The sequence below is a fragment of the Limulus polyphemus genome, unplaced genomic scaffold (assembly GCF_000517525.1).
Source record: "Limulus polyphemus unplaced genomic scaffold, Limulus_polyphemus-2.1.2 Scaffold313, whole genome shotgun sequence".
NCBI lineage: Eukaryota > Metazoa > Arthropoda > Merostomata > Xiphosura > Limulidae > Limulus > Limulus polyphemus.
In genome coordinates this window covers 96,126-118,474 of record NW_013665923.1, presented here as the reverse complement: position 1 = coordinate 118,474, position 22,349 = coordinate 96,126, and the positions used below count along the sequence as shown (strand labels likewise).

Here is a 22,349-nt window from a genome sequence, read left to right as displayed (position 1 = left end):
ACCACGGAAACGTCTGAGCTAACATCTCTACAGTTATCACGAAGATGTTTGAGCTAACATCTCTTCAGTTACCACGGAAACGTCTGAGCTAACATCTCTACAGTTATCACGAAGATGTTTGAGCTAACATCTGTTCAGTTACCACGGAAACGTCTGAGCTAACATCTCTACAGTTATCACGAAGATGTTTGAGCTAACATCTCTTCAGTTACCACGGAAACGTCTGAGCTAACATCTCTACAGTTATCACGAAGATGTTTGAGCTAACATCTCTTCAGTTACCACGGAGGTATTAAAGTAATATATGGGCATTGAGTCTTGTACTATTGTGAAATAGCATAGAAATGTTACCAATAATCACTGACTCTCCCTGAATTATGTTACTGAACTTCTCTTTGCTTTTCAGAATAATCACAATTCTTTTTGCGTCTGGTTATAACATGCGATGATATAAATAAAGTATTTAAGTAGCTCGTCAGGAATTTTCAATTTCCAGGATTTGTGTTGCCAAGTAGAATTCTGTGACACTACTGTGTATATTTTTAATAAGGCTTTCAGAAATTTATACTTACCTGACTATTGCCAAAATGTAACAACTCTCTATGTATATAAAGCATAAAAATATGTGTGCCTGTCTATTTGTCTCTCCGTCCGTTATCTAACTACTCCTAAGTCGCTGGGCCAACCTCAACCCAACTTTGTGGGAAGATAGTTTGGAACAGAGGTATGTTAATGAGAGTTAACACCCCCTCATTATTGCTGTTGTTGAGAATTTATTATATTTGACGTAATTTAACGTTAACTACATTCACTGATGGCGCCACGTTCTTGCACACACAAAAAAATCGTTACATTTTCTATAACACAACATACACAAAGTGTAGGAAGAGGACACAGAAACGTGGAGGAATGCAATGAAAAAAATGGCTGCCTTTATTGCAATAATATATAAACTGAGTTGAAGTTTCTACTCCAACAGCCACCATAAAGCTGATATGAAAAGCCGTTTCTTCTACGGCTAATGACATTAAGAGTTAGGTGTTGAAAGCGGGTAACAGAAAGCACCCCTACCGCCACTCTTTGGCCGCTACCTCTTAACACAAAGTCACCCTGACCATCTCACAGTATATACCATGTTTTAAGTATATACATATTGAGTTCTTAAACCATATATAAAACTTTGTGTTATTTATCATAACACCACCACCCCCACACACACACACACACTATTTTTTATCTTCATAACCCGGACAAAGGACGGGTACCTCAGCTTGTATTATATCTGAATTTTATAATTTGAAATAAAATTAACCCAATTGGTAATGAGTATTTTATGTGATATTTGTAATTTTATATGATATCTGTATTTATATCCGATATTTGTAATAGATATTTTATGTGATATATATAACATAAAAGAAAAACGCCTACTATTACACTTTAGAATTTTCAAGTTTGATTATTTTATGCATATCGTTGGTGATTGTCGCTGAAAATAAATTTTGCAGTTCGAAGAAAAGGCCTCTGATGAGGCACCCACGACAAAGTAAAACTGGAGCAGTGCGAATGTTTTACTCATACTAAATGTATTACCCGGAGTGTTCTTTAATGTTATATGCCTTGTCATGAGTAAAATTATTTGTTACGAGGCTTTCACGGTAGTTGTCTTTCCCTTGATTTACTATTTTGATAACATAGACTGCATCTGATTTGGTGAGGGAAAAATTATTAATGACAAAATTAATAGTAGATTATATATTCATTTTACAGAAGCACCAGGAGAATAATTTTTTTAAATGTCTCTTAAAAATGTCTATTTCTTAAATAAGTTAGTTTACCGAGCCACTTAACAACTGTTGTATATTCACAAATTTGTTTAATGACAAACAACATTAGTTCCTTCTTGTCTTACGAAAGTCAATTTGACTCTTACTTTATTCGGTTTTATCTAGATTAATGTCTTCATATGCACGTGCAATTGTTTTATTTATTCTCTTCCATGGACCCGTACACAGACAGGTGTTTGTTTGTTTTTTTGTGCTTTAATTTTTATGCAGGGACCTTATTAAAACATATATACATCAGAAGTCGCTGACCGATTTAAGTACAGAAATCAGGTCAATCTCCTCTATGAATCTTTTCTGTCAGAGAGCATTCCTGTGTCGGTGCTAGTTCATAGGGAAGCGTTAGGTCTTCAGCTACAAACGAATTGTGCTACCAGAAATAATATTCAGAAATTTGTACTAATTTTAGTTACTGTTTTAAATTGATAGCACCTGAAAGATCAAAGTGTTGTCTTGTTGAACCTGTTGTTTGTTATTAAATAATCTTTACTTTGGTCGTATATTTACACCATTCTACATGTACATGTGTTCTATTCGGAGCATTAAATCATGGAGTGATAACCTCAGAAACGGAGGTTGCTAAACGAGTTCTTTGAAGGATTATTGGAACATTTCTAATGAAAAAAAAAATTAAGAATTAAATAATGGATCATTAGGATATGATTAAGGTATCATTTCGGTTTCTTATATCAAAAGAAATAATAATGATAACATAATAAAACTATTTATACACAACGTTTGGCAAAGTGGAATTCCGCGTTTATGAAACAGGTTGTAAAAGCCCAAAACTCTTTGACTACAAACCTTCTAAAACTAACTTTTTAATAAAACATCAAGATCGGTTCATTGTTCTGTGTGTTTTAATTCTCACATATTAAAATTGTTAATAAGAAATTGTGTAATTTTTTAGAATTCCTCGGGACAAACAATACTTTTAACATGTTTTTATTTATAATAAAACATATTTCTTAAAACAAAACTGTCTGTATAAAATCAGTTGATTTTATGGCGAAGTAGGTTGTACATCAATGTTATTCCCTGTAGTATTGATGGAAAAGGACAGGAAAATCTACTGCTTGTCCTGAAGATGGAGGAGTTGGTTCTTGGAAAACATGAAAAATTTACAAGACAAAGCTTAAAATGATTTCTTTGAAAGCTAGTCAAAATTAAAAAAAGATTTTTTATGAGATACTTCATGAAAAGCATGAACAGCAGAAAGGAATCAGAAACTTGTCTAACACGAATCTTCCCATCGGATTCAGGCTCACCAAGGATCGAGCTACAAACTTCTTTGGACATTCTTGGCATTCCCTTCTAAAACACAAAAAACATCGTAAATTAAAACTATTAAAAATCCTGATATTCTGAATATTCGGTGATTTAAAATTTCATGTAGTTTTAAATATAGCCGCATTATCATAATAAACAGCAGAATAGACAGTTAAACAGTGAGGAATAATTTGGTATTGTCGTATTTAAGAGTGACACGTATTCAATACTCACTACAACTTTTAAGCTACAAATGTTCAATCTTTTTAAGAAGGTTTTCTTAGAGTCAGACTGTTTTGTATGCAAACATAAAATTACTTTTAAAACTTCAAAGAAAAATAACAACCATTTCTCTCGCGTTTGTGTTTAATTATTGTAAGGGCCGTACTGATGGTTTTCAGTTGTCGTAAAGCAGATATGATATATAACTGAACATGTTTTAAAAATCCTTGTTGCATTGTTGACAATAAAGTTAGGAAAAAACGACATTTACTCTCCAGATAATAATAATAAATTTTTTATTTGAGCCAACGTTTCGTCATTGAGGCTTCATCAGGGCTAGTAATTATGCGATTTATGAAAACTCATCTTGCTATAAATCTGTACTGTCAACCACCTATTCTACGATGCTTCAAACCACGTGATCCACCACAACCTATATACAACTTTACTTTAATTTTGAATTTACTTGATCCATAAAATAGCGGCATCAGCTGGTGAAGCCAACGCTATATAACTCTATTTCTGTGCAGCCTTTACTTCTCTGACATTACATTATCCAAATTAAATAACGCGTAGGAGGTTAAAGCTGCCAACAAAGGGCTTGTTCTATAATGTTGGAAGTTGTAAAAACCTACAGACAAATAAGAATCAACACAAACCATTTTTGTATTACTTCCTTAACTTTTTCCTCTATCCACCACCAGGCGCAACAATACATTCAACAACTCAATATTTTTCTACAATTCTTGTATTTCCTCTATAACTGATTGATAGTCTTTTAACGCCACCGGTTTCAGCTACTTAGTTTTTCCACAGTGCAAGGTTACTTTTTTTGTCAAAATCCTAAAGTTAACCTTTTTTACACAATGACAAGATGTTAAACTGCAACTGCATGCACCTTACCGATGACGAAGCAGTTTTAAAACTTATAAACATCATCTGCTTTTGTATATAACACTGACAATTCATTGAAATTTGCGACCCTTTGAGTTATCACATCAGCTTCAAATGTTATGCACAAGGATCGAAATTTTGGCCATAAACGCTAAATTGTGAGCCTAAAGCACACAAGCTTTGTGCGAAATCGGATATAATGACAACAGTTTTTAATCATTACTCCTAACGTTTCGAGAGTTGAAACATGTGTGTTACGATCGCGCTAAACTCGCATTTCATTTTCCCTTCTTATGTACATCAACTTTACTTACGTTGTATTTTTTCCTACCAGTAATTGTCTCATACCATTTTAAACGTAATAAATTGCTGTTTATTACTGGTAATCAATAACTCATAGAACTAGAAATAGGTTTTGTTTCTTACTGGCAGCATATTACTTTGTTCCTTCGCCTCTATCGTATATTCGTTCTCTCTCGCGTCTCCTGGTTCTCTTTTTCTTTTCGTTGAACTCCTGTATTTTGTATCCCTTTTCAATCCCACGCCGAACAAGTACCTATCTTTCTGGCCATTAATGTATTTTCCATAGGGGGTCTTGTAGCCCCCATACTGATTGAACCTAGAAAGGCTGCCCCCTATACCCGATCACTCCAACAACTTTCTAATGATTTAGAGTACTGTAATCCCCTAATTTCATAGAGTCTGACCAAAGGACGGGCCGCTTTTTTTTTTACACACTCTCAACTCCAACCGATGTTCCTAAGACCTAACTTCGTGACATTATGTAGTGTAAATATAGTTTCTAAACGCTTGAATACAAAACGTACAGTGATACGAAAAATTTTTGTCATTTTTATTTTAACCACAAATCCACAATGTCCATCTAATAATTACACAATTTTATACTAGTAGCTTGTACATGCGTGTTTTTGTCTCGTAGGTCTAACCTGTACTTGAAAATACCACTAAAACATGAGGATGTAACAAACATATTTAGCCCAGGAATATGAAATTTTATAATCTTTTTTCAAATATTATTTTCGAGTTGCTATAAGAAACTTTTATTCATGGTTTTAACAGCACAATGTGGTTATTCTTTCACTAAGCTTTCTAAACGTCGGAATGGTATAAGTTTATTATTACTAATTTTACAGATAAGATCAGTCTGGTAGACCCATTTTTGGGTCCCCTGGTGGGACAGAGATAAGTCTTCGAACTTATAATGCTAAAATTAGGGGTTCGATTCCCCTTGGTGGACACAACAGATAGCCCGATGTGGCTTTGCTATAAAAAATTACCAGGTGGTTAGGACGCTCGATATGCAATTTGCGGGTCACGGGATCAAAAACTGTCGCCGAACTCTCTCACTATTCGTTAGTAAAGAGTAGTCCAAGATTTGACTGTGGGTGATGTTAACTAGCTGCCTTCCATTCAGTCTATCACTTCAAAATTAGAATAGCTAACGCAGATAGCCCTCGATTAGCATTGCGTGAAATTCACCAATAACAAGACTCATTTATCATTTAACTCTTGCGCTCACTTTTTTATCACCACTAAGCGCTAGATAAAATGTTATCATTTGTTTCTTTGTAAGGGTTCGAGTTAATAAGAATAAAAACATTACAAACGAAGATCTGAGCTCAAGTCAACGTAATATAGAATGTCAACAATTACCGACATCCAAAACACAAGTGTGATAAAATAAAACAGATCAAGTGAATAAAACCAAGGAAATATTTTTAAATATTGTTTCAATCAAATGGCTGAAGCAATGTTCGACATATATTTTTATAATGAAGTAATACAGATACGTGTAAACGTGTGACTTTTCTAGAAGTATAACAAACTGTTGTTCAGAATAATAACCCTTAAGTTTATCTATGCGCTATTGATAACATTTAACTAAAAATAACTAAAACAAATAATTGATAGACCAGCGGTGATGTATTGTTGTGGATTATTTGGATCCCAACTCATTGAAATCCTAACACAATTGCGGAGGGGGACCGAACCAAAAGGGAACCCGAAGGGCCTGACAAACATAAAAATTGTAGTTACGCCATTGCCTAAGCTTCTTTTTTATTCATATTTTATCAATTTTTACCCATATTTTGAAAACATGGGAAAATGTATTACCGTTGTTAATCGGTGCGATACTTTGAGATGTGCATGGCCAAGTGGCTAACATGCCCCCATCTGTGATTCCGATGATTCAGGGTTCACAGTCAGTTCCCGCAAAAACGTATTCAGCACTGTGTTGTAAGAATGACAATCAAATCCCCCTATTCGGTCAGGGTTGGCAGTTGGTACTGTTAACTAGCTGCCTTCCCTCTAGTATATCAGTTTAGAATTACGAACGACTATGCGAAGATAGTCTTTATGTATCTTTGCGCGAAAATCTGATACATTGATACCGTTTTTTTTTTGTTTTCTTTTTGTCTTCGTGTATTCTTAAACAACAAATAATTTATATTACCTAGCCTCAAATGTATTGGATTCCTTAATACTATCAATACCATTAAGTCCCAGAATTACCTAACTCTCTTGCTGCATTCTTAACTAGATGCATTTTAAAATTAATTTTACTTTTTTTTTAAATAAGAAAAAGCCCGGCAAGGCCAGGTGGTTAGGGCGCTCGACTCGCAATCTGAGGGTTGCGGGTTCGAATCCCCGTCCCACCAAACACGCTCACCCTTTCAGCCGTGGAAGCGTTATAATGTGATAGTCAATCTCACTATTCGTTGGTAAAAGAATAGCCCAAAAGTTGGCGGTGGGTGGTGATGACTTGCTGCCTTCCCTCTAGTCTTTCACTGCTAAATTAGGGACGGCTAGCACAGATAGCCCTCGTGCAGCTTTGCGCGAAATTCACAACAATTTAAAATAAGAAAAATAATAATAGATTTAAAGTTGATATTTTTGGATTTTTTTTTTCTCAGAATTTTCTTGGAAAAAAACTCAAAATACTATCAATGCATAGTGGTCCTAATTTGAAATTAATAGATCTTAGTTGATAGTATTCGTTGTTGTTGTTGTCGAACAAATGCGTATTTCCGGTTTGAAATAGTCAAAGACTTTAGAAGCAAACATGATAAAAAATAAAATGTTAACGAAACTTTTAACCGTTGTTTCAAGCATAATAAGAAATAAACTTAAATATTTCATCCTAAAAACAGAATATGAAACAAGGAACATTTGATATATAAATGTTTAATAGCCTTTAATCTTTAAAGTTTTTATGTCATGTCTGCTTTTAAGGACCTTTCACACAGTAAATACTTAATACTTAGTTAGCAAAGATAGGCCCTACTCTAAATTCTTAATTAGGACATTTGGTTGAAATTCTTAATCTTTGGATTTTTTTTACCTTCTGATTGAAATATTTTTACGTGTTTTCATAGTTTTTTTTTTGCTGTTCAAACTGGAACTTCAACTTGTTATTATAACTGGTTCGTAAAATGACCCATATGAATTTTTCCTCTTTACCCAGCTTATTGTTTAAGAGTGATATTTTTGCTCTTTCCGGTCAAATTAATTGAGGAAACCAAAAGGCAGCCATACTAAGGTAGCCATATATAATGAGGATTAATAAATTCCTTTTGTGTTCTCGACTGAAAATACGAAAAATAAACATTGGTAACAAGCAAAATAATAACATATTTAGATCTTTATCACGAAGTTTCTTGCTCTAGTTTTTATTTATGCTTTACAACTTTGACTGCAAAGCCTATTTTCTATGAAAGACTATATTGTCTCAAGGAATGTTAAAGACCACTTTGGCATGAAATGTTTTAATAACTAAATACTACTCATTAGGCACGTTTTTGTTGTTGTTTTATTAACCCTCCGTTTACTGAGATAATGTCTTAATTCTTATCAGAGAGAAACGCGCAGAGTCGTAACAGTTTTCTACAATACACTAAAGTAATATCGGTCTTAGTTACTGACTATTAAACTTCATTACTGAAACTACCTTTTCGCTACATTATAGGATGTCTGATATGCAGGTTTAATAAACTGAAAACGACAAAATATTTCTTTTACTTACTGACACGGGATAATGGATATTTTTTGTTCAACAATACCCTGTTTTGTTGGAATATGAGTTGCAATGAAACGCCATTGCTTCTTGTTGTTGAGAGCAACTTTCGGAACAATCGTGTTCCCTTGACAGCAGGAGGAGGCTCCCTGGTCTTGAAATTTATCGCTAAATTCACTTTCTAGACCGACAGATCTTGTTGGCCTGTCTTTACTCTGAGGAGGTCCACCAATTAACTCTTCAGGCGGTTCCTGAAGCCCCTCTCGTTCGTCCACAGAAACTGAAGACGCATTAAAGTTTTCTCCCAGAATTTCTCTTAATACAGAAGTTACAGCATCTCTGTTGTTAGAAATTCAAGCATAAGTTCGAGTATTTCAAACACAACAACCGTCAATCTGTTGAATTAAACAGTGACAAAAGTTTGGAAAATTATAGTGTAAAGAGAACAAAAGGGAAACAATAATGCACTATGAAACTTCCGTTAAAAACTGATTATCCATTTGCAATGTGATGATGATATGTTATTTTGTTTTGCTAGTAAAAACAACTTATTTACTATTTTCAGTTAAATCTGCACGGTATGTACATATATATATATATATATGGATGTTATTTCAAGAACAAGAAAACTGATTTTTCTACCACATGAGGGAGCTTCTAAGTGAGGGAAAGCCAAATACATTATGAGAAGTATCTTACACCATTTCTCTCATTTGGCCCAAAGATGTGTATTTTTTAAAGTTCAAATGATAGTTTTTAAAATCAAGTACTGAAAATACTCGTGTGAAAATTTAAAGATTGTAGTTACAGTGAAAGTTCAAAGAATTTAGTTTGTTTAAGGGCTGTATTTACACATATTGGATTGAGCTTCTGGCGCCCTCTCATACCAAGTTTAAGAACTAAATGTAAATAGATCTGTCACTGAACGTATTCGCTCCTTTAGCCGTGAGAGTGTTCTAATGTGACATTCAATCTCAAATTTCGTTGGTACAAAGAGTAGCCCAAGAGTTGGCGGTGAGTGGTGTTGACTCTCTGCCTTCCCTTTAGTCTATCACTTCAAAATTAGAGACGGCTTGCGCAGATAGCCCTCGAGTAGCTTTGCACGAAATTTAATAAAAGAAGCAACGATCTTAGCGGCAGCTCCACACAACACCAAGCTTGATTTACATATTATTATATATAATTTTTATGAATTTTTATAGCTCTTCTTAACTACGAGAATTGCGTTAAAATATTTGATACCATGGATGAATTTTGACACATAGTTACCCCCCGATTTTAATTTTCGAACACAAAATAACTTCTTTCTTGAAAACTTTATTATTCAAATCACGACTTTATCCATAAATACTTGTAAAATCTTTAATTTAGATCACTGCAAGTTTTGGACAAATTAATTTTACATTATAACTTAAGATAGTTTTACTTCAAGATGAACATCTATAAGAAAACTCGAATCCTTTCTTTTTCAAAAACTATTTTTTATTTAACCGATTTCTAAGCATCACAGATAATCGTTCACAAAAAACAAACTAACAGTTCAAAGAAACATTGGCTAGACCCTAGAATATAAAAGCTGTATATACTCCCTCTCTTTGGGTCATCTTTTCTCAGTCGCGAACCTTTTTCTGGGTTTATTTTTCATTGTACAATCAGTTTTCTATAGGTACTGAATGAACTAACCATTTTTCTTACAAAGTATTAAACGTTTAATTTTTCTGGTGTTCAACTCCTGGAATATAAGCTTAAATGATTAGCAACACACAAGCGTAGCGTAAATGCGTCTACCGCGCGATTTTCTTTTTCAAAAAAACGAGAATTCCTTTTTGGTTATTGAATGTCACTGCAACGAATTTTGATGTATTTTTTTAATAAATGCTTAAAGGAACAATGTGAATATTTACACGCATTAAAAATATCAAATAGGAATTAACTTCTTACTTGGTTGAGGAATAAGCTTCTGAAGCAAATATATATTTATATAATATTATAAAAAGCTCTACCCAGTAAATAAACAATTATTTTAAGCTAGCCAATGGATCTTACGTTATAATTCTGAAAAACTGAAATGTTGTGAAAAATAAGACACTCTTATTATGTACTCCAACAAAGAAATGTATTAAAGAGTTTGAATTTGGTCATACTTTATTTGAAAAGAAAATATTTGTAATTAGAAGCTAAAAGCAGTTTTATAACATGCCCAATAGCAACTAGTATTTCTTTATAATGATCGATCAAACATAGATTTTCTAAAAGAATCTCTATGGATGTCCTGCGTGTTATCTTACATTGGATAGTTATCCACGTGCTCACAGTAAGTTGCTCCAGGTTTCGCACATGCTGGTCGCTGGCCGGGAGGGGCCGGAACGAAAGGATACTTATTCTTTTCATCACCATCCTGATCACACATTGAGAGTCTGAGAAAACTGCAGACAACCAAAATGGTCTCTAGTCGAGCGTGGAAGAAAATCATTTTTTCTTGATACAATTTAGCACTAGAAATCAAGCAAAAACAAATATTAACGTTTACATTTTGTTGTTAATGCGATCCCTTACTTACATTAATTTCTAATCTCTCCATTCCACATTTGCTTTTTACATTATTCGACATTTTAACTAAACTTATGTGGCTAATTATCAAACTGCTAAATAAACTATTGAACAGGATCACTGGTACTCTGTCGGAGTTTTAGGTGTGTGTCAAGCTGGTGTAAAATAACAGTATAAACCCTTGAATAAGATCACTGGTACTCTGTCGGACTTTCAGGTGTGTTTCTATCTGGTCTAAAATAACAGTATAAATCCTTGAACAAGATTACTGGTACTCTGCCGGAGTTTTAGGTGTGTTTCTATCTGGTGTAAAATAACAGTATAAACCCTTGAACAAGATCATTGGTACGCTGCCGGAGTTTTAGGTGTGTTTCTATCTGGTGTAAAATAACAGTATAAACCCTTGAACAAGATCATTGGTACGCTGCCGGAGTTTTAGGTGTGTTTCTAGGTGGTGTAAAATAACAGTATAAATCCTTGAACAAGATTACTGGTACTCTGTCGGACTTTTAGGTGTGTTTCTATCTGGTGTAAAATAACAGTATAAACCCTTGAACAAGATCATTGGTACGCTGCCGGAGTTTTAGGTGTGTTTCTAGGTGGTGTAAAATAAAGAACTCGATCTTTTGTGTTTAAAGAAATAACATTCATATTTTAACTGCTAGAAAGTCACAAGTAACCGATATTTGAAAATTAAAGCTGACGTGACACCAAAGAGTTTAACCGTAATTGCTTCATTTTATTTTATTTTTGTTTGTGAAAAATAACAACGTTCATAAAATAGTGTATTATCTCTATATTTGAATTTCCAAATTTCCCATGCATATATTAAGCAGCAACTCAAAGGAATTCGTCGAATTTAGAATTAGACAGTAAAAGGTTGAAGTCGTTTTTATTAGTGGAAATGTTTTTTCAACAATCACAAAGATTAACAATTATTTCACGCAAAAATTAATGATCGTGTTTTAAGCGAAGCTAAATTTTTATAAACACTTCAAAGATCTGTTTTCTAAATAAACTTAACTCATCTTAAGTCTTACTAAAAAAAAAAAATACTATTTACAGAAATTACAAAATAAAATTATTTCTTCGAAATAAAAAAAAATGTCAAACTTGTTTAAAATCTGACTGGCGTATTATCTTGATCCTGTGTTAAAACTTCCGATATAAAGACATCTTATTTTCAACTGCACGTTTGGCTGAAAATGTAAAATGACTAACAATCTAACGTTTCTATTAAAATACTTTCTGAAGAAAGATACTGTTATGTATGCATCCGTTCAACTCAACATGTTTAAAAGTTTGCATACATCTGTTAGACATTTTATATCTATACGTAACTTTGAAAAGAAAGTAAGCTCTCACAAAAACCACTCATAGTTTCTATAAACACGAAAATCCCTCTGAATGAATAATAACCAATAATAATGGCTGATTGTTTGTTTTTTTAATTTCGCGCAAAGCTACACAAGGGCTATCTACGCTAGCCGTCCCTAATTTAGCAGTGGGAAGGCAGCTAGTCATCACCACCCACCGCCAACTTTTGGGCTACTCTTTTACCAACGAATAGTGGGATTGACCGTAACTTTATAACGCCCCCACGGCTGAAAGGGCGAGCATGTTTGGTGTGACGGAGATTCGAACCCGCGACCCTAAGATTGCGAGTCGATCGCCCTAACCACCTGGCAATGCCGGTGAAAAGATTAGGTGAAAAGTTTCCTGATGACACGCATTATTTCAGGTACACTAACAAACTGTCTGAGAATAATAGATTCATTTGTTTGAGACGTTTCTTTTAATCACTTGATTAATAATTTTGGTTTTATGTGCCAAAACAATTTACTACAAATAAAGTTAAATTATAAAGTTGTTAAAACACATATGAGACTTCCATGAATATCCTTTCTTTACATAGAATCTTTACATTCGTAATCTAAGTTAGGTATGAAAAACGAGAAGCAATGGATGAATAAATTAAGTCTCAGTAAAGTAGCAAAGAGTTCTGGGTTAATGGCAGTGTACTGTTAACAATAGCAAAATTAAATGATTGACACCAAAAAACATTGAAAACGATTACGTGCATGCGTTTATATTCTTATTTGCTGTGTTATAAACTAAAACCAGCAAGTTCTTTCTACAAAATTGAGAGCATATTTACTCTGACAGGGAAAAAAAAGTTTTCACCAGAATTTTCAGTCCACACGTGCACATTTTTATTGCCGCGAAAAGTCACAAAGTGGGATTTGTTCCAACTTTAATCATCCTTTGGGATTACACATGTACATAATTCCAGAGAATCACACTTCTGTCGATTGTATATGAACTCGTAAAAAAACAAAAACGAATGATTAAGATTAGAGTTTGGCACTAAGGATAAAGTGAATGTAGATGTACATAAAGCAAACCGTATAAATTAATGTAGTTCAGTTAGTCGTTACTGTAACGGTTACAGTGTAGTTCAGTTAGTCGTTACTGTAACGGTTACAGTGTAGTTCAGTTAGTCGTTACTGTAACGGTTACAGTGTAGTCCAGTTAGTCGTTACTGTAACGGTTACAGTGTAGTCCAGTTAGTCGTTACTGTAACGGTTACAGTGTAGTTCAGTTAGTCGTTACTGTAACGGTTACATTGTAGTTCAGTTAGTCGTTACTGTAACGGTTACAGTGTAGTTCAGTTAGTCGTTACTGTAACGGTTACAGTGTAGTTCAGTTAGTCGTTACTGTAACGGTTACAGTGTAGTTCAGTTAGTCGTTACTGTAATGGTTACAGTGTAGTCCAGTTAGTCGTTACTGTAAGGGTCACAGTGTAGTTCAGTTAGTCGTTACTGTAACGGTTACAGTGTAGTTCAGTTAGTCGTTACTCTAATGGTTACAGTATAGTCCAGTTAGTCGTTACTGTAGCGGTTACAGTGTAGTTCATTTAGTCGTTACTGTAACGGTTACAGTGTAGTCCAGTTAGTCGTTACTGTAAGGGTCACAGTGTAGTCCAGTTAGTCGTTACTGTAACGGTACAGTGTAGTTCAGTTAGTCGTTACTGTAACGGTTACAGTGTAGTTCAGTTAGTCGTTACTGTAACGGTTATAGTGTAGTTCAGTTAGTCGTTACTCTAATGGTTACAGTATAGTCCAGTTAGTCGTTACTGTAACTGTTACAGTGTAGTTCAGTTAGCCGTCACTGTAACTGTTACAGTGTAGTCCAGTTAATCGTTACTGTAACTGTTACTGTGTAGTTCAGTTAGCCGTCACTGTAACGGTTACAGTATATTTCAGTTAGTCGTTACTGTAGCGGTTACAGTGTAGTTCAGTTAGTCGTTACTGTAACGGTTACAGTGTAGTTCAGTTAGTCGTTACTGTAATGGTCACAGTGTAGTTCAGTTACTCCTTACAGTAATGGTCACAGTGTAGTCCAGTTACTCCTTACAGTAATGGTCACAGTGTAGTTCAGTTAGTCGTTACTGTAACGGTTACAGTGTAGTTTAGTTAGTCGTTACTGTAATGGTCACAGTGTAGTCCAGTTATTCCTTACAGTAATGGTCACAGTGTGGTCCAGTTACTCCTTACAGTAATGGTCACAGTATAGTCCAGTTAATCGTTACAGTAATGGTCACAGTGTAGCTCAGTTACTCATTACAGTAATAGTCACAGTGTAGCTCAGTTACTCATTACAGTAATAGTCACAGTGTAGTTCAGTTACTCATTACAGTAATGGTCACAGTGTAGTTCAGTTACTCATTACAGTAATTGTCACAGTGTAGTTTAGTTACGCATTACAGTAATGGTCATATCATTGATATGTTTACTTTGTAAATAACTTTAGTAGTTACCTAATTAATAATCGCATGTTTATTTTTGTTTTTACTTTAAGTAAACACTCGAATATTTTAAGAATTTTTATATGTTATAAAGTTAGGCTTTTTGGTTGACCACGTAAAACTGTTAACATATTTAACTCATTAAAACTACAAGTTGACAGAGCCTGACGGTTAAAGCGCTCAACTCGCAATCTGCGAGTCTCGTATTTGAATCTTATTACCGAATATGCTCGCCCTTTCAACGATGGGGAGTTATAATTAACGGCCAATCCTACTAATCGTTGGTAAAGAATAGTCCAAGATTTGGCGGTCGATGGTGTTGACTAGCTTCCTTCCCTCTATCACTACAAAATTATGGACGGCTAGCGCATGTAACCCTCGAGTAATTTTGCGTGAAATTCAAAAATATACAAAACTGAAAGTAAGTTTAATTTTTTGTTAACCAATTAAAATTATTGGTAGGTTTAATCATCAATTTGACCAATTACGTCAATTTTTTCTGAATTTTTTAAAGTTAATGAAACGTAACTTTTAGAAAATGAATTAGTGATTGAACTATCGCGTTGTAATAATTTACTGGTGTAATTTACGTGGATTTTTTTAACTAAAGGACCAAGCACGACCTAATGGTTAGGGTGTCATACTGTGAATTCGATGGTCTATGGTTCGTGTCCATTGGCCACAAAATCGCATTCTGCACTTATAGACAGTGGTGCATTATAAGACTGATGTGCCTCTAGTATACCAGTTCGAAATTAGGGGCTACAATAGATAACCTTGTGCAGCTTTGAGAAAAAGTCCGAAACAAACAGACAACATGGTCTTTTAAGAAATGGCTCTAAGTAGCCGTTGAAGTCTAAGAGGTTCGTAAGTGTATGAAGTAGAGATAAGATTGTGATGTGAAAAATACATTCATATGTGGTTCATGATACTAATATTACTAGAAAGCATTATATGGATAGTAGCACAAAAGAAACATATCATCGTAGGCCCATACGTAAGTTTCACATTCACGCTGCAAAGTTAAACTCAGTTTACCATATAAGCAGCATTTTACAAGCCTAATGGTTTTTTGCTGTCGCTGGCTACCTAGCTTCTTTCAAATTTTCGGCTAAGTATGAAATATTTTTATATCTGTTGTTTGTAGTTAAGCACAAAGCTACACAAAGGGCTATCTGCGCTCTGCCCACCAGGGGTATCGAAACCCGGATTCTAGCGTTGTAAGTCCGCAGACATACCGCTGGGCCACTGGGGGGCACTTATATCTTATAAACAGCCTTTAAAAAATTCCCGATAAGCTCAGTTTAACATGACCTTTTGACATTTTTGAAAAGTGAACATTTCTAAATGTTAAAAAGCAGCAAACAGGCCTAATATATTCTGATATAAAAGGAAACGTCAGCATAACATTATATGCAACAACCTCAGATTTTATTTTTATGGCTTACATAACTTTGATGAAATCATTATGTAAACGATTCAATGAAGTTAAAGACGTTTTTCTTGATAAAGAAAGCTTTATTTATGTACCCAAAAGAGCACGAACCGCTAATCCACCTTTAAATACAAAAATACTCCCGTTATTTGCTTTTTTATCTTTTGATTTTGAAATACGTTAGTACACAACACAGGCGAATTATGTGGCACATTTGGCTACATTACTTATTTTTGTTATTCCGTTATAGAAAAGTGACACCTACGATTTTAATCTCTGATCTTTTGAACTCATATCCAGGTCCCTTAGCCATATCCGTCCTCCATGTGACTACGAATATTTATGCCAAAACTTACGTCTACATACGCTGGAAAACAAATACACTTGTGGACTATCTGCATTGTTCCTACCGTAGGGACCAAACTCCAGATCTTAGCTTTATAAGCTCTCAAGCTTATCGCTGAGCTACCAGGCAGAAAAAAAAAAACTTAGAAAAAAAACAGAATAAATTGTCTGTGCGTCTTTTAGTGCGTCTTTCTTTCTTCCCAATTTGTCATCCAAACACCTAGTTGTGACAGCTAAGTAATGGGCAACTATTAAGGTGTTTCCCCATACAATTGATATTCATGACCAACGTACACTTACAATATCCTAATGAATGCAGAAAATAATAATAATAACACAGAAATAAAGTATAAGTAATGATTATTTTAAGCTTCTCAAAGTTATTAGATAGATCAAAAAGTTCCTTACTATAAATTAAAAGTATTTATTGATCTCCACACATGATGATAGAGGTAAAACTTCACTAAGTCGACTTTTATAAGTTAAAAACATCATTTACTAAATGTTAACAACGAATAAACAAATTAACTCCAGTAATTAAACGTTGGCAACGGGTAAACAAAATAACTCCAGTAATTAAACGCTAGCAACGGGTAAACAAAATAACTCCAGTAATTAAATGTTGCAAATGGATAAAAAAAAATAACTCCAGTAATAAAATGTTGCAAATGAATAAATAAAATAACTCCAGTAATAAAATGTTGGAAATGGATAAACAAAACAACTCCAGTAATAAAATGTTACAAATGGATAAACAAAACAACTTCAGTAGCTAAATCTTATATGAATTAACGTTATGTGTTTATGAGTTTTTTTGTCAATGAAATCTTCTTACAGTTTTGTAGTTAGCTGGACCAATCTTGGTAGGTGAACTAAGGGTGGCCCGAGGGTTGTTCTTATCTGTATAATGTAGTTTCCCTACCAAGTGTGGATTAAAACATTTCCAGAAGGCCAACCAAGAACGATGGGGATCTCAGAGTTTGTTTTCAGGGTTGATAAACCTGAATCTAGCATTGAATTTTGTGTTTCTGGTTCCCCCATGGGGATACAGAGGCGCCACGTTTGAAACTGTATTCGTAACCCCGCATACAGGGTAACGGGATTTTTTTTTCGGGTACAGAACCGCATTTGGGGTATTGATAGAAATAATTGGGGATAATGGTGGAGCTTGATCGCGGGTATTATATGTTAGTGTTGCTACTGCAGAACCGAAGTCCTCTCAGTAACGGAGATCTAGTAATGATAATCATGATTCTCGCAGAAAGTAACTGAGGATTAGTAAAAAGAAACCAAAATCATCAAGTAACTAAGAGTTGGTAATGGGTAGAAGAAGTCCCCCCAATAACCAAGATCTAATAATGATAATCAATATCCACGCACTGAGTAAATAGGGATTAGTAATAACTAATCAAAATCTTCAAGTAACTAAGAGTTGGTAATGGGTAGAAGAAGTCCCCCCAATAACCAAGATCTAATAATGATAATCAATATCCAGGCACTGAGTAAATAGGGATTAGTAATAACTAATCAAAATCTTCAAGTAACTAAGACTTGGTAATGGGTAAATGAACCTTTCTGGTAATTAAGAATGGGTAATGGGCAAACAAAATCCTCCTAAGAATTAGGCGGACTAGAAACCGGGATTCAATATTCGTGATGGGCAGAGCGCAGCTAGCCCATTGGGTAGCTTTGTGCTTAACACCAAACAAACAAACCTAAGAATTAGTAGTGTGTAAATTCATTTTTTGATCACTTCCATACAAAATAAAAATCCTGTGAGTTTTGATTTTTAAAATATTTTATTATTTACATACGACAAGAAAATTCATCTGGCAAGCTGAATTACTATATTACTAATTGCTTTTTCGTTCTTAATAAGTGTTTAACCGTGATTTTTATGTATAGCTTTTATATTTTTTATGTCTTCTAAAACCACGCTACAGTGCTAAGATATTGAGCTGAGGCTCCGTGGTTCGTGTTACGTTACCGCCAAAAAACTGTGCTCCGCAGGGGCCGCAGATGCGTTATAGGAGTGACGGTCAAGTCCTACTATTCTGTCTGATAAGAGTACCCCAAGAGTTGGCAGTGGTTTATGTTGATTAGCTGTCTTCCTCCTAGTCTATCACTTCAAACTTGGGGACGGGTAGCACAGATAGCCCTGGTGTAGCTTCGCGTGAAATCCAACAAAGAAATAAAAATCCCGTTGATGACTCAGCGGCAAACTTGAAGATTTATAACACTAAAAATCGAGGTTATATCCCCGCGGAGGGCACATTGTGTAGATTGTTATTTAACAACAGTAAAAAGTGTTTGCAATAGATGTTTCAAAGTGATAGTGTTACGAAATTAATTCATTAATGAAAGAGTCTAAACGTTCTTTACGGTTAATTTGCAAAACATAAATATTCTGAATAAAAAGTGGAGAAAAAGAAATACGAGCCAGTAACAAGTAGGAACCAAAAACACACAAAAAGAAAAAGAACTGCTTTTACGTGGATTAATTATACTTCTCACGAGGAAAACACATTTTCAGGGACAACACTTGTTATAAACAACAATACTGCAAACCTTGCTAACTATTCAGCAACGAAAGTTACTGTTAGATCTATGTATTTTTCGAATGCAGATCTATACATTCAGATACATACATACATGCTAACCACTTGAGCCTATTTTCCAAATACAGATGTATAACTATAGATACGTATATACTAACTGTAATGCTTACGATTAAATTTTTACAAACACAGATGTGTATAGGCACATACGTGGGTTTGATTTCCAAAAACACATGAATCAGATTTGCCAAGAATATATATATACTAACCAAGGTAATGCTTAGCTTGAAAAGTAATGTTATAAATGGGGCGTGTGCAGCACCCTTCGATTAGCATGATCCGTAGTACACGAACCGTTGATTTGATAGACAGGTACACATGCTACGCGCAGTATTAAACCGTACTATGATTTTGGCGTCGGTTTAGGTATTATACCACCGACTTCCTCGCACAATTGAGCCCTCATTTGTGGCAGTAAAGTGGTAAAATCATAATGGCTACCAGCTTCAAACCCCTTATTTGCTTACACAAAGCTTTTTAAACTCGATATTTTGGGCTTCGACTGAGTTCCTCTGGCATATTTCACCGAAACGTGTTCGCCAATTCATGACAAGTTGAGACACTAGACAAATAAGCATATCCTATCTACGTAAGTATAACACACACCCACATTAATTACCAACTTCGTATTTAGTGATGCTCCTTTTGTATTACACATTACGTTGTTTACACAACAAAAAGCCAGGCGATAATAAAGTTTTCGATCGGCTAATTATAACCGTCACACATGTTTGCTTTACGACACAGATAAGTCAATTGTATTCAGAACTAATTGTTACTTATATTTTGCAAAACAAAATAAAACGTTATTTTCGGCCTAGGGGCTAAAATATGCGTAATAATGACATCCTTTTGTTAACTTGCTTTTGCTGCATACTTACGACCTCAGAGCAGGGTAAGGTAGAGTATTTGATTTAAACATCAGTTCAACAGCTCTTTCCAAAAACACATCATATCAAACTATTGGATTAGGTATACTACCCATATCAACATCTCTCTAACACATAACAAGTAAAGGATTAGGTAGACCACTTGATTTAAATATGCTTATCATCATCTCCTTCCAAAAACACTTACATTATAGCCAACGTTTCCGCCCTGATGATGCCGCAATGGCAAAATGATGACTGAAATAAAATTATGATATGGGGAGAAGAAGTCGGTTTTTACTAACTTTATTGCCAGGATGTCTAAATCTCTCCAGTATGCACTACAAATTCAGAAAACAACCTACATTCAGACTCAAAACAAACAACACCAAAAATAATGATCCTTTTTGTTTGTACCTCCCAGTGGGACAGCAGCAAGTTTTTGAAAGCTTATAATTCTAAAGTTTGATCCCTGCAGCTGTTACAGCGAAAATAGTCCATTGTGCGATTTTGCAATAAAACAAATAAATTATTTGTTGCACACCAAAGTAGTGGGACTTTCACATACGGACAGGACTATTGTTTAATCATTTTTGTATACATAATAAAAACACATGTCTATATTGGAATATTTATAAATTCAACACTCACGCCATACTCAAGTGTGAACAATTGTGGCAGATACTTCAGAAAATATTATTTGATCTGTATAAGACTAAATTTATCTTTGTCATATTATTCCTCATTTCATGTATACGGATCCAAGCATAGCATTTCTTGTCTATAATTTAAACAAAAAATTACTACTAACCAATTCACATTAATTCCCCGGTGGGTCGGCGATAATTATTCCGGACGTACAACGCTAGAATTCGGGATTAATTTCCCCGCGATGGACAGAGTACAGATAGCCCATCGTGTAGCTTTGTGCTAAAAAACACACACAATCACATAGTTGATCAACGGACTATATGTCTAGTTGAGCGATGAATGTATTATCTCTTTCAGCACAGGCTCTGTCCCATTTTATGTTTGTTATAATTTTCATGCTACAACTTTTAAATTAGCAAGCGAATGTTAATGAAATTTGGCACATTATTAGTAAATATTACAATGTTTTCGTACGCAAAATATCATTTTTTTTATCAAGTGTTATGGTTTGTAAAGCAATGTTTTTCTCATGCCTTTTTGTTTTCTTTTTGCATGTTGCTTATCTATGATGCAAAGTAATTTTCATTTTAAGATTAAAAATATTTTTATGCATCAGAAAGTCTTCAAATTTCACATGCGAAATCTTTATAAGGTCCAGATAGTTGTCAATCGTTTCTTGAGAAAAAAAACTTTAAATTTTATCTGTTATTGTCACTAATGAATCTCTGTACGGGTTCGGTAGATTTGACCGATCTCGTAACAACCATAAAAAATTAGGAAATATATATAAATTATGCCTCTTTCATTCTAGAATGAAAACAGATAATAACACGAAAACATAAATGATTAGACTAAATAGCTTAAACCTACTAACATTATACATTTATATTTATTATTTTTATTCTATTGAGCTTTCATTTGTGCCTGGCTAACAATACAAAAGTTACAATGACGCGGCACACGTCCACTCGTGTTACTGTATCCAATAATATTAAACTGATCTTTAGTCTTTACAAAGTGGCCTGTTTTGACTGTGTTTTAGTATACTAGTATTTTGTAAAATACAGTTACATTTCAATTATTATACATTATATATGTATATAGATTATTGCTATTTTGAAATAAGTTCTTAAACATATTTTTCTTAAAATATAGAACATTAAATAAAGAAGTAAAGCAAACAATTATCTCTTCTAGTTACGACCTTTGTACTCGGTTGATGCTTGACTTAGGTTACTAAGCCTTTTAAAATTTTGCACGTGGAGGATATGAAACAAACTGATTTTTTTTCAGGTTTTTTATATATGTTTGAATAACTAAAAAATCATAAATTACTACACCAGTACCATAGAATTCCATTATAATTTATCAATCTTAGTAACTAATATGTATTTTAGTCTAAAAAATATGAAATTTCGAGCAGATACACCTTACCTCGTTGAAATATTGGTTCAAAAGAAAGAAATTGGGGTCAAAGCCCGTTAAAATGGCTGAGAAAGCAATTAGAGGGACCTTCTGCGCTTCCGATTGGTTATTCGTGTCATATATAGAAGTAAGTGTATATAATGAACGTTTCCAAAAATGAAAAGAGGTGGGCGGGATGTCACTGGGTTCGATTTATTACATGAGCAATATCTTAGCAAATAGAAAAGATAAGACGTTCTTATTTTATATTGTAGCCTGTCAATATTGGTATTTGAGTTTCTAATTCGTACGAATCTATAGACTTAGTATTTTGACTTTATAAGTATCTAATTTGAACCAGTGATGCATTCAACATACCACGTGACACACAAAAATCGATTTTT

At 34.2% G+C, this 22,349-nt stretch overlaps 1 protein-coding gene across 1 annotated transcript in view; it reads right to left on the bottom strand.

Moving 5' to 3' along the window:
- Positions 1–2,832: 2,832 nt before the first annotated feature.
- LOC106457293 overlaps positions 2,833–22,349 on the bottom strand; it is a 33,185-nt gene continuing 13,668 nt past the window's right edge. Inside the window, exons 2-4 of the mRNA XM_013916682.2 lie at positions 10,554–10,760; positions 8,275–8,604; positions 2,833–3,158 (exon numbers count right to left, since the gene is read on the bottom strand). Of these exons, the coding sequence (XP_013772136.1) occupies positions 3,038–3,158; positions 8,275–8,604; positions 10,554–10,738 (636 nt within the window). The 5' untranslated portion in view covers positions 10,739–10,760 and the 3' untranslated portion in view covers positions 2,833–3,037. The remainder of the gene's footprint in view (positions 3,159–8,274; positions 8,605–10,553; positions 10,761–22,349) is intronic.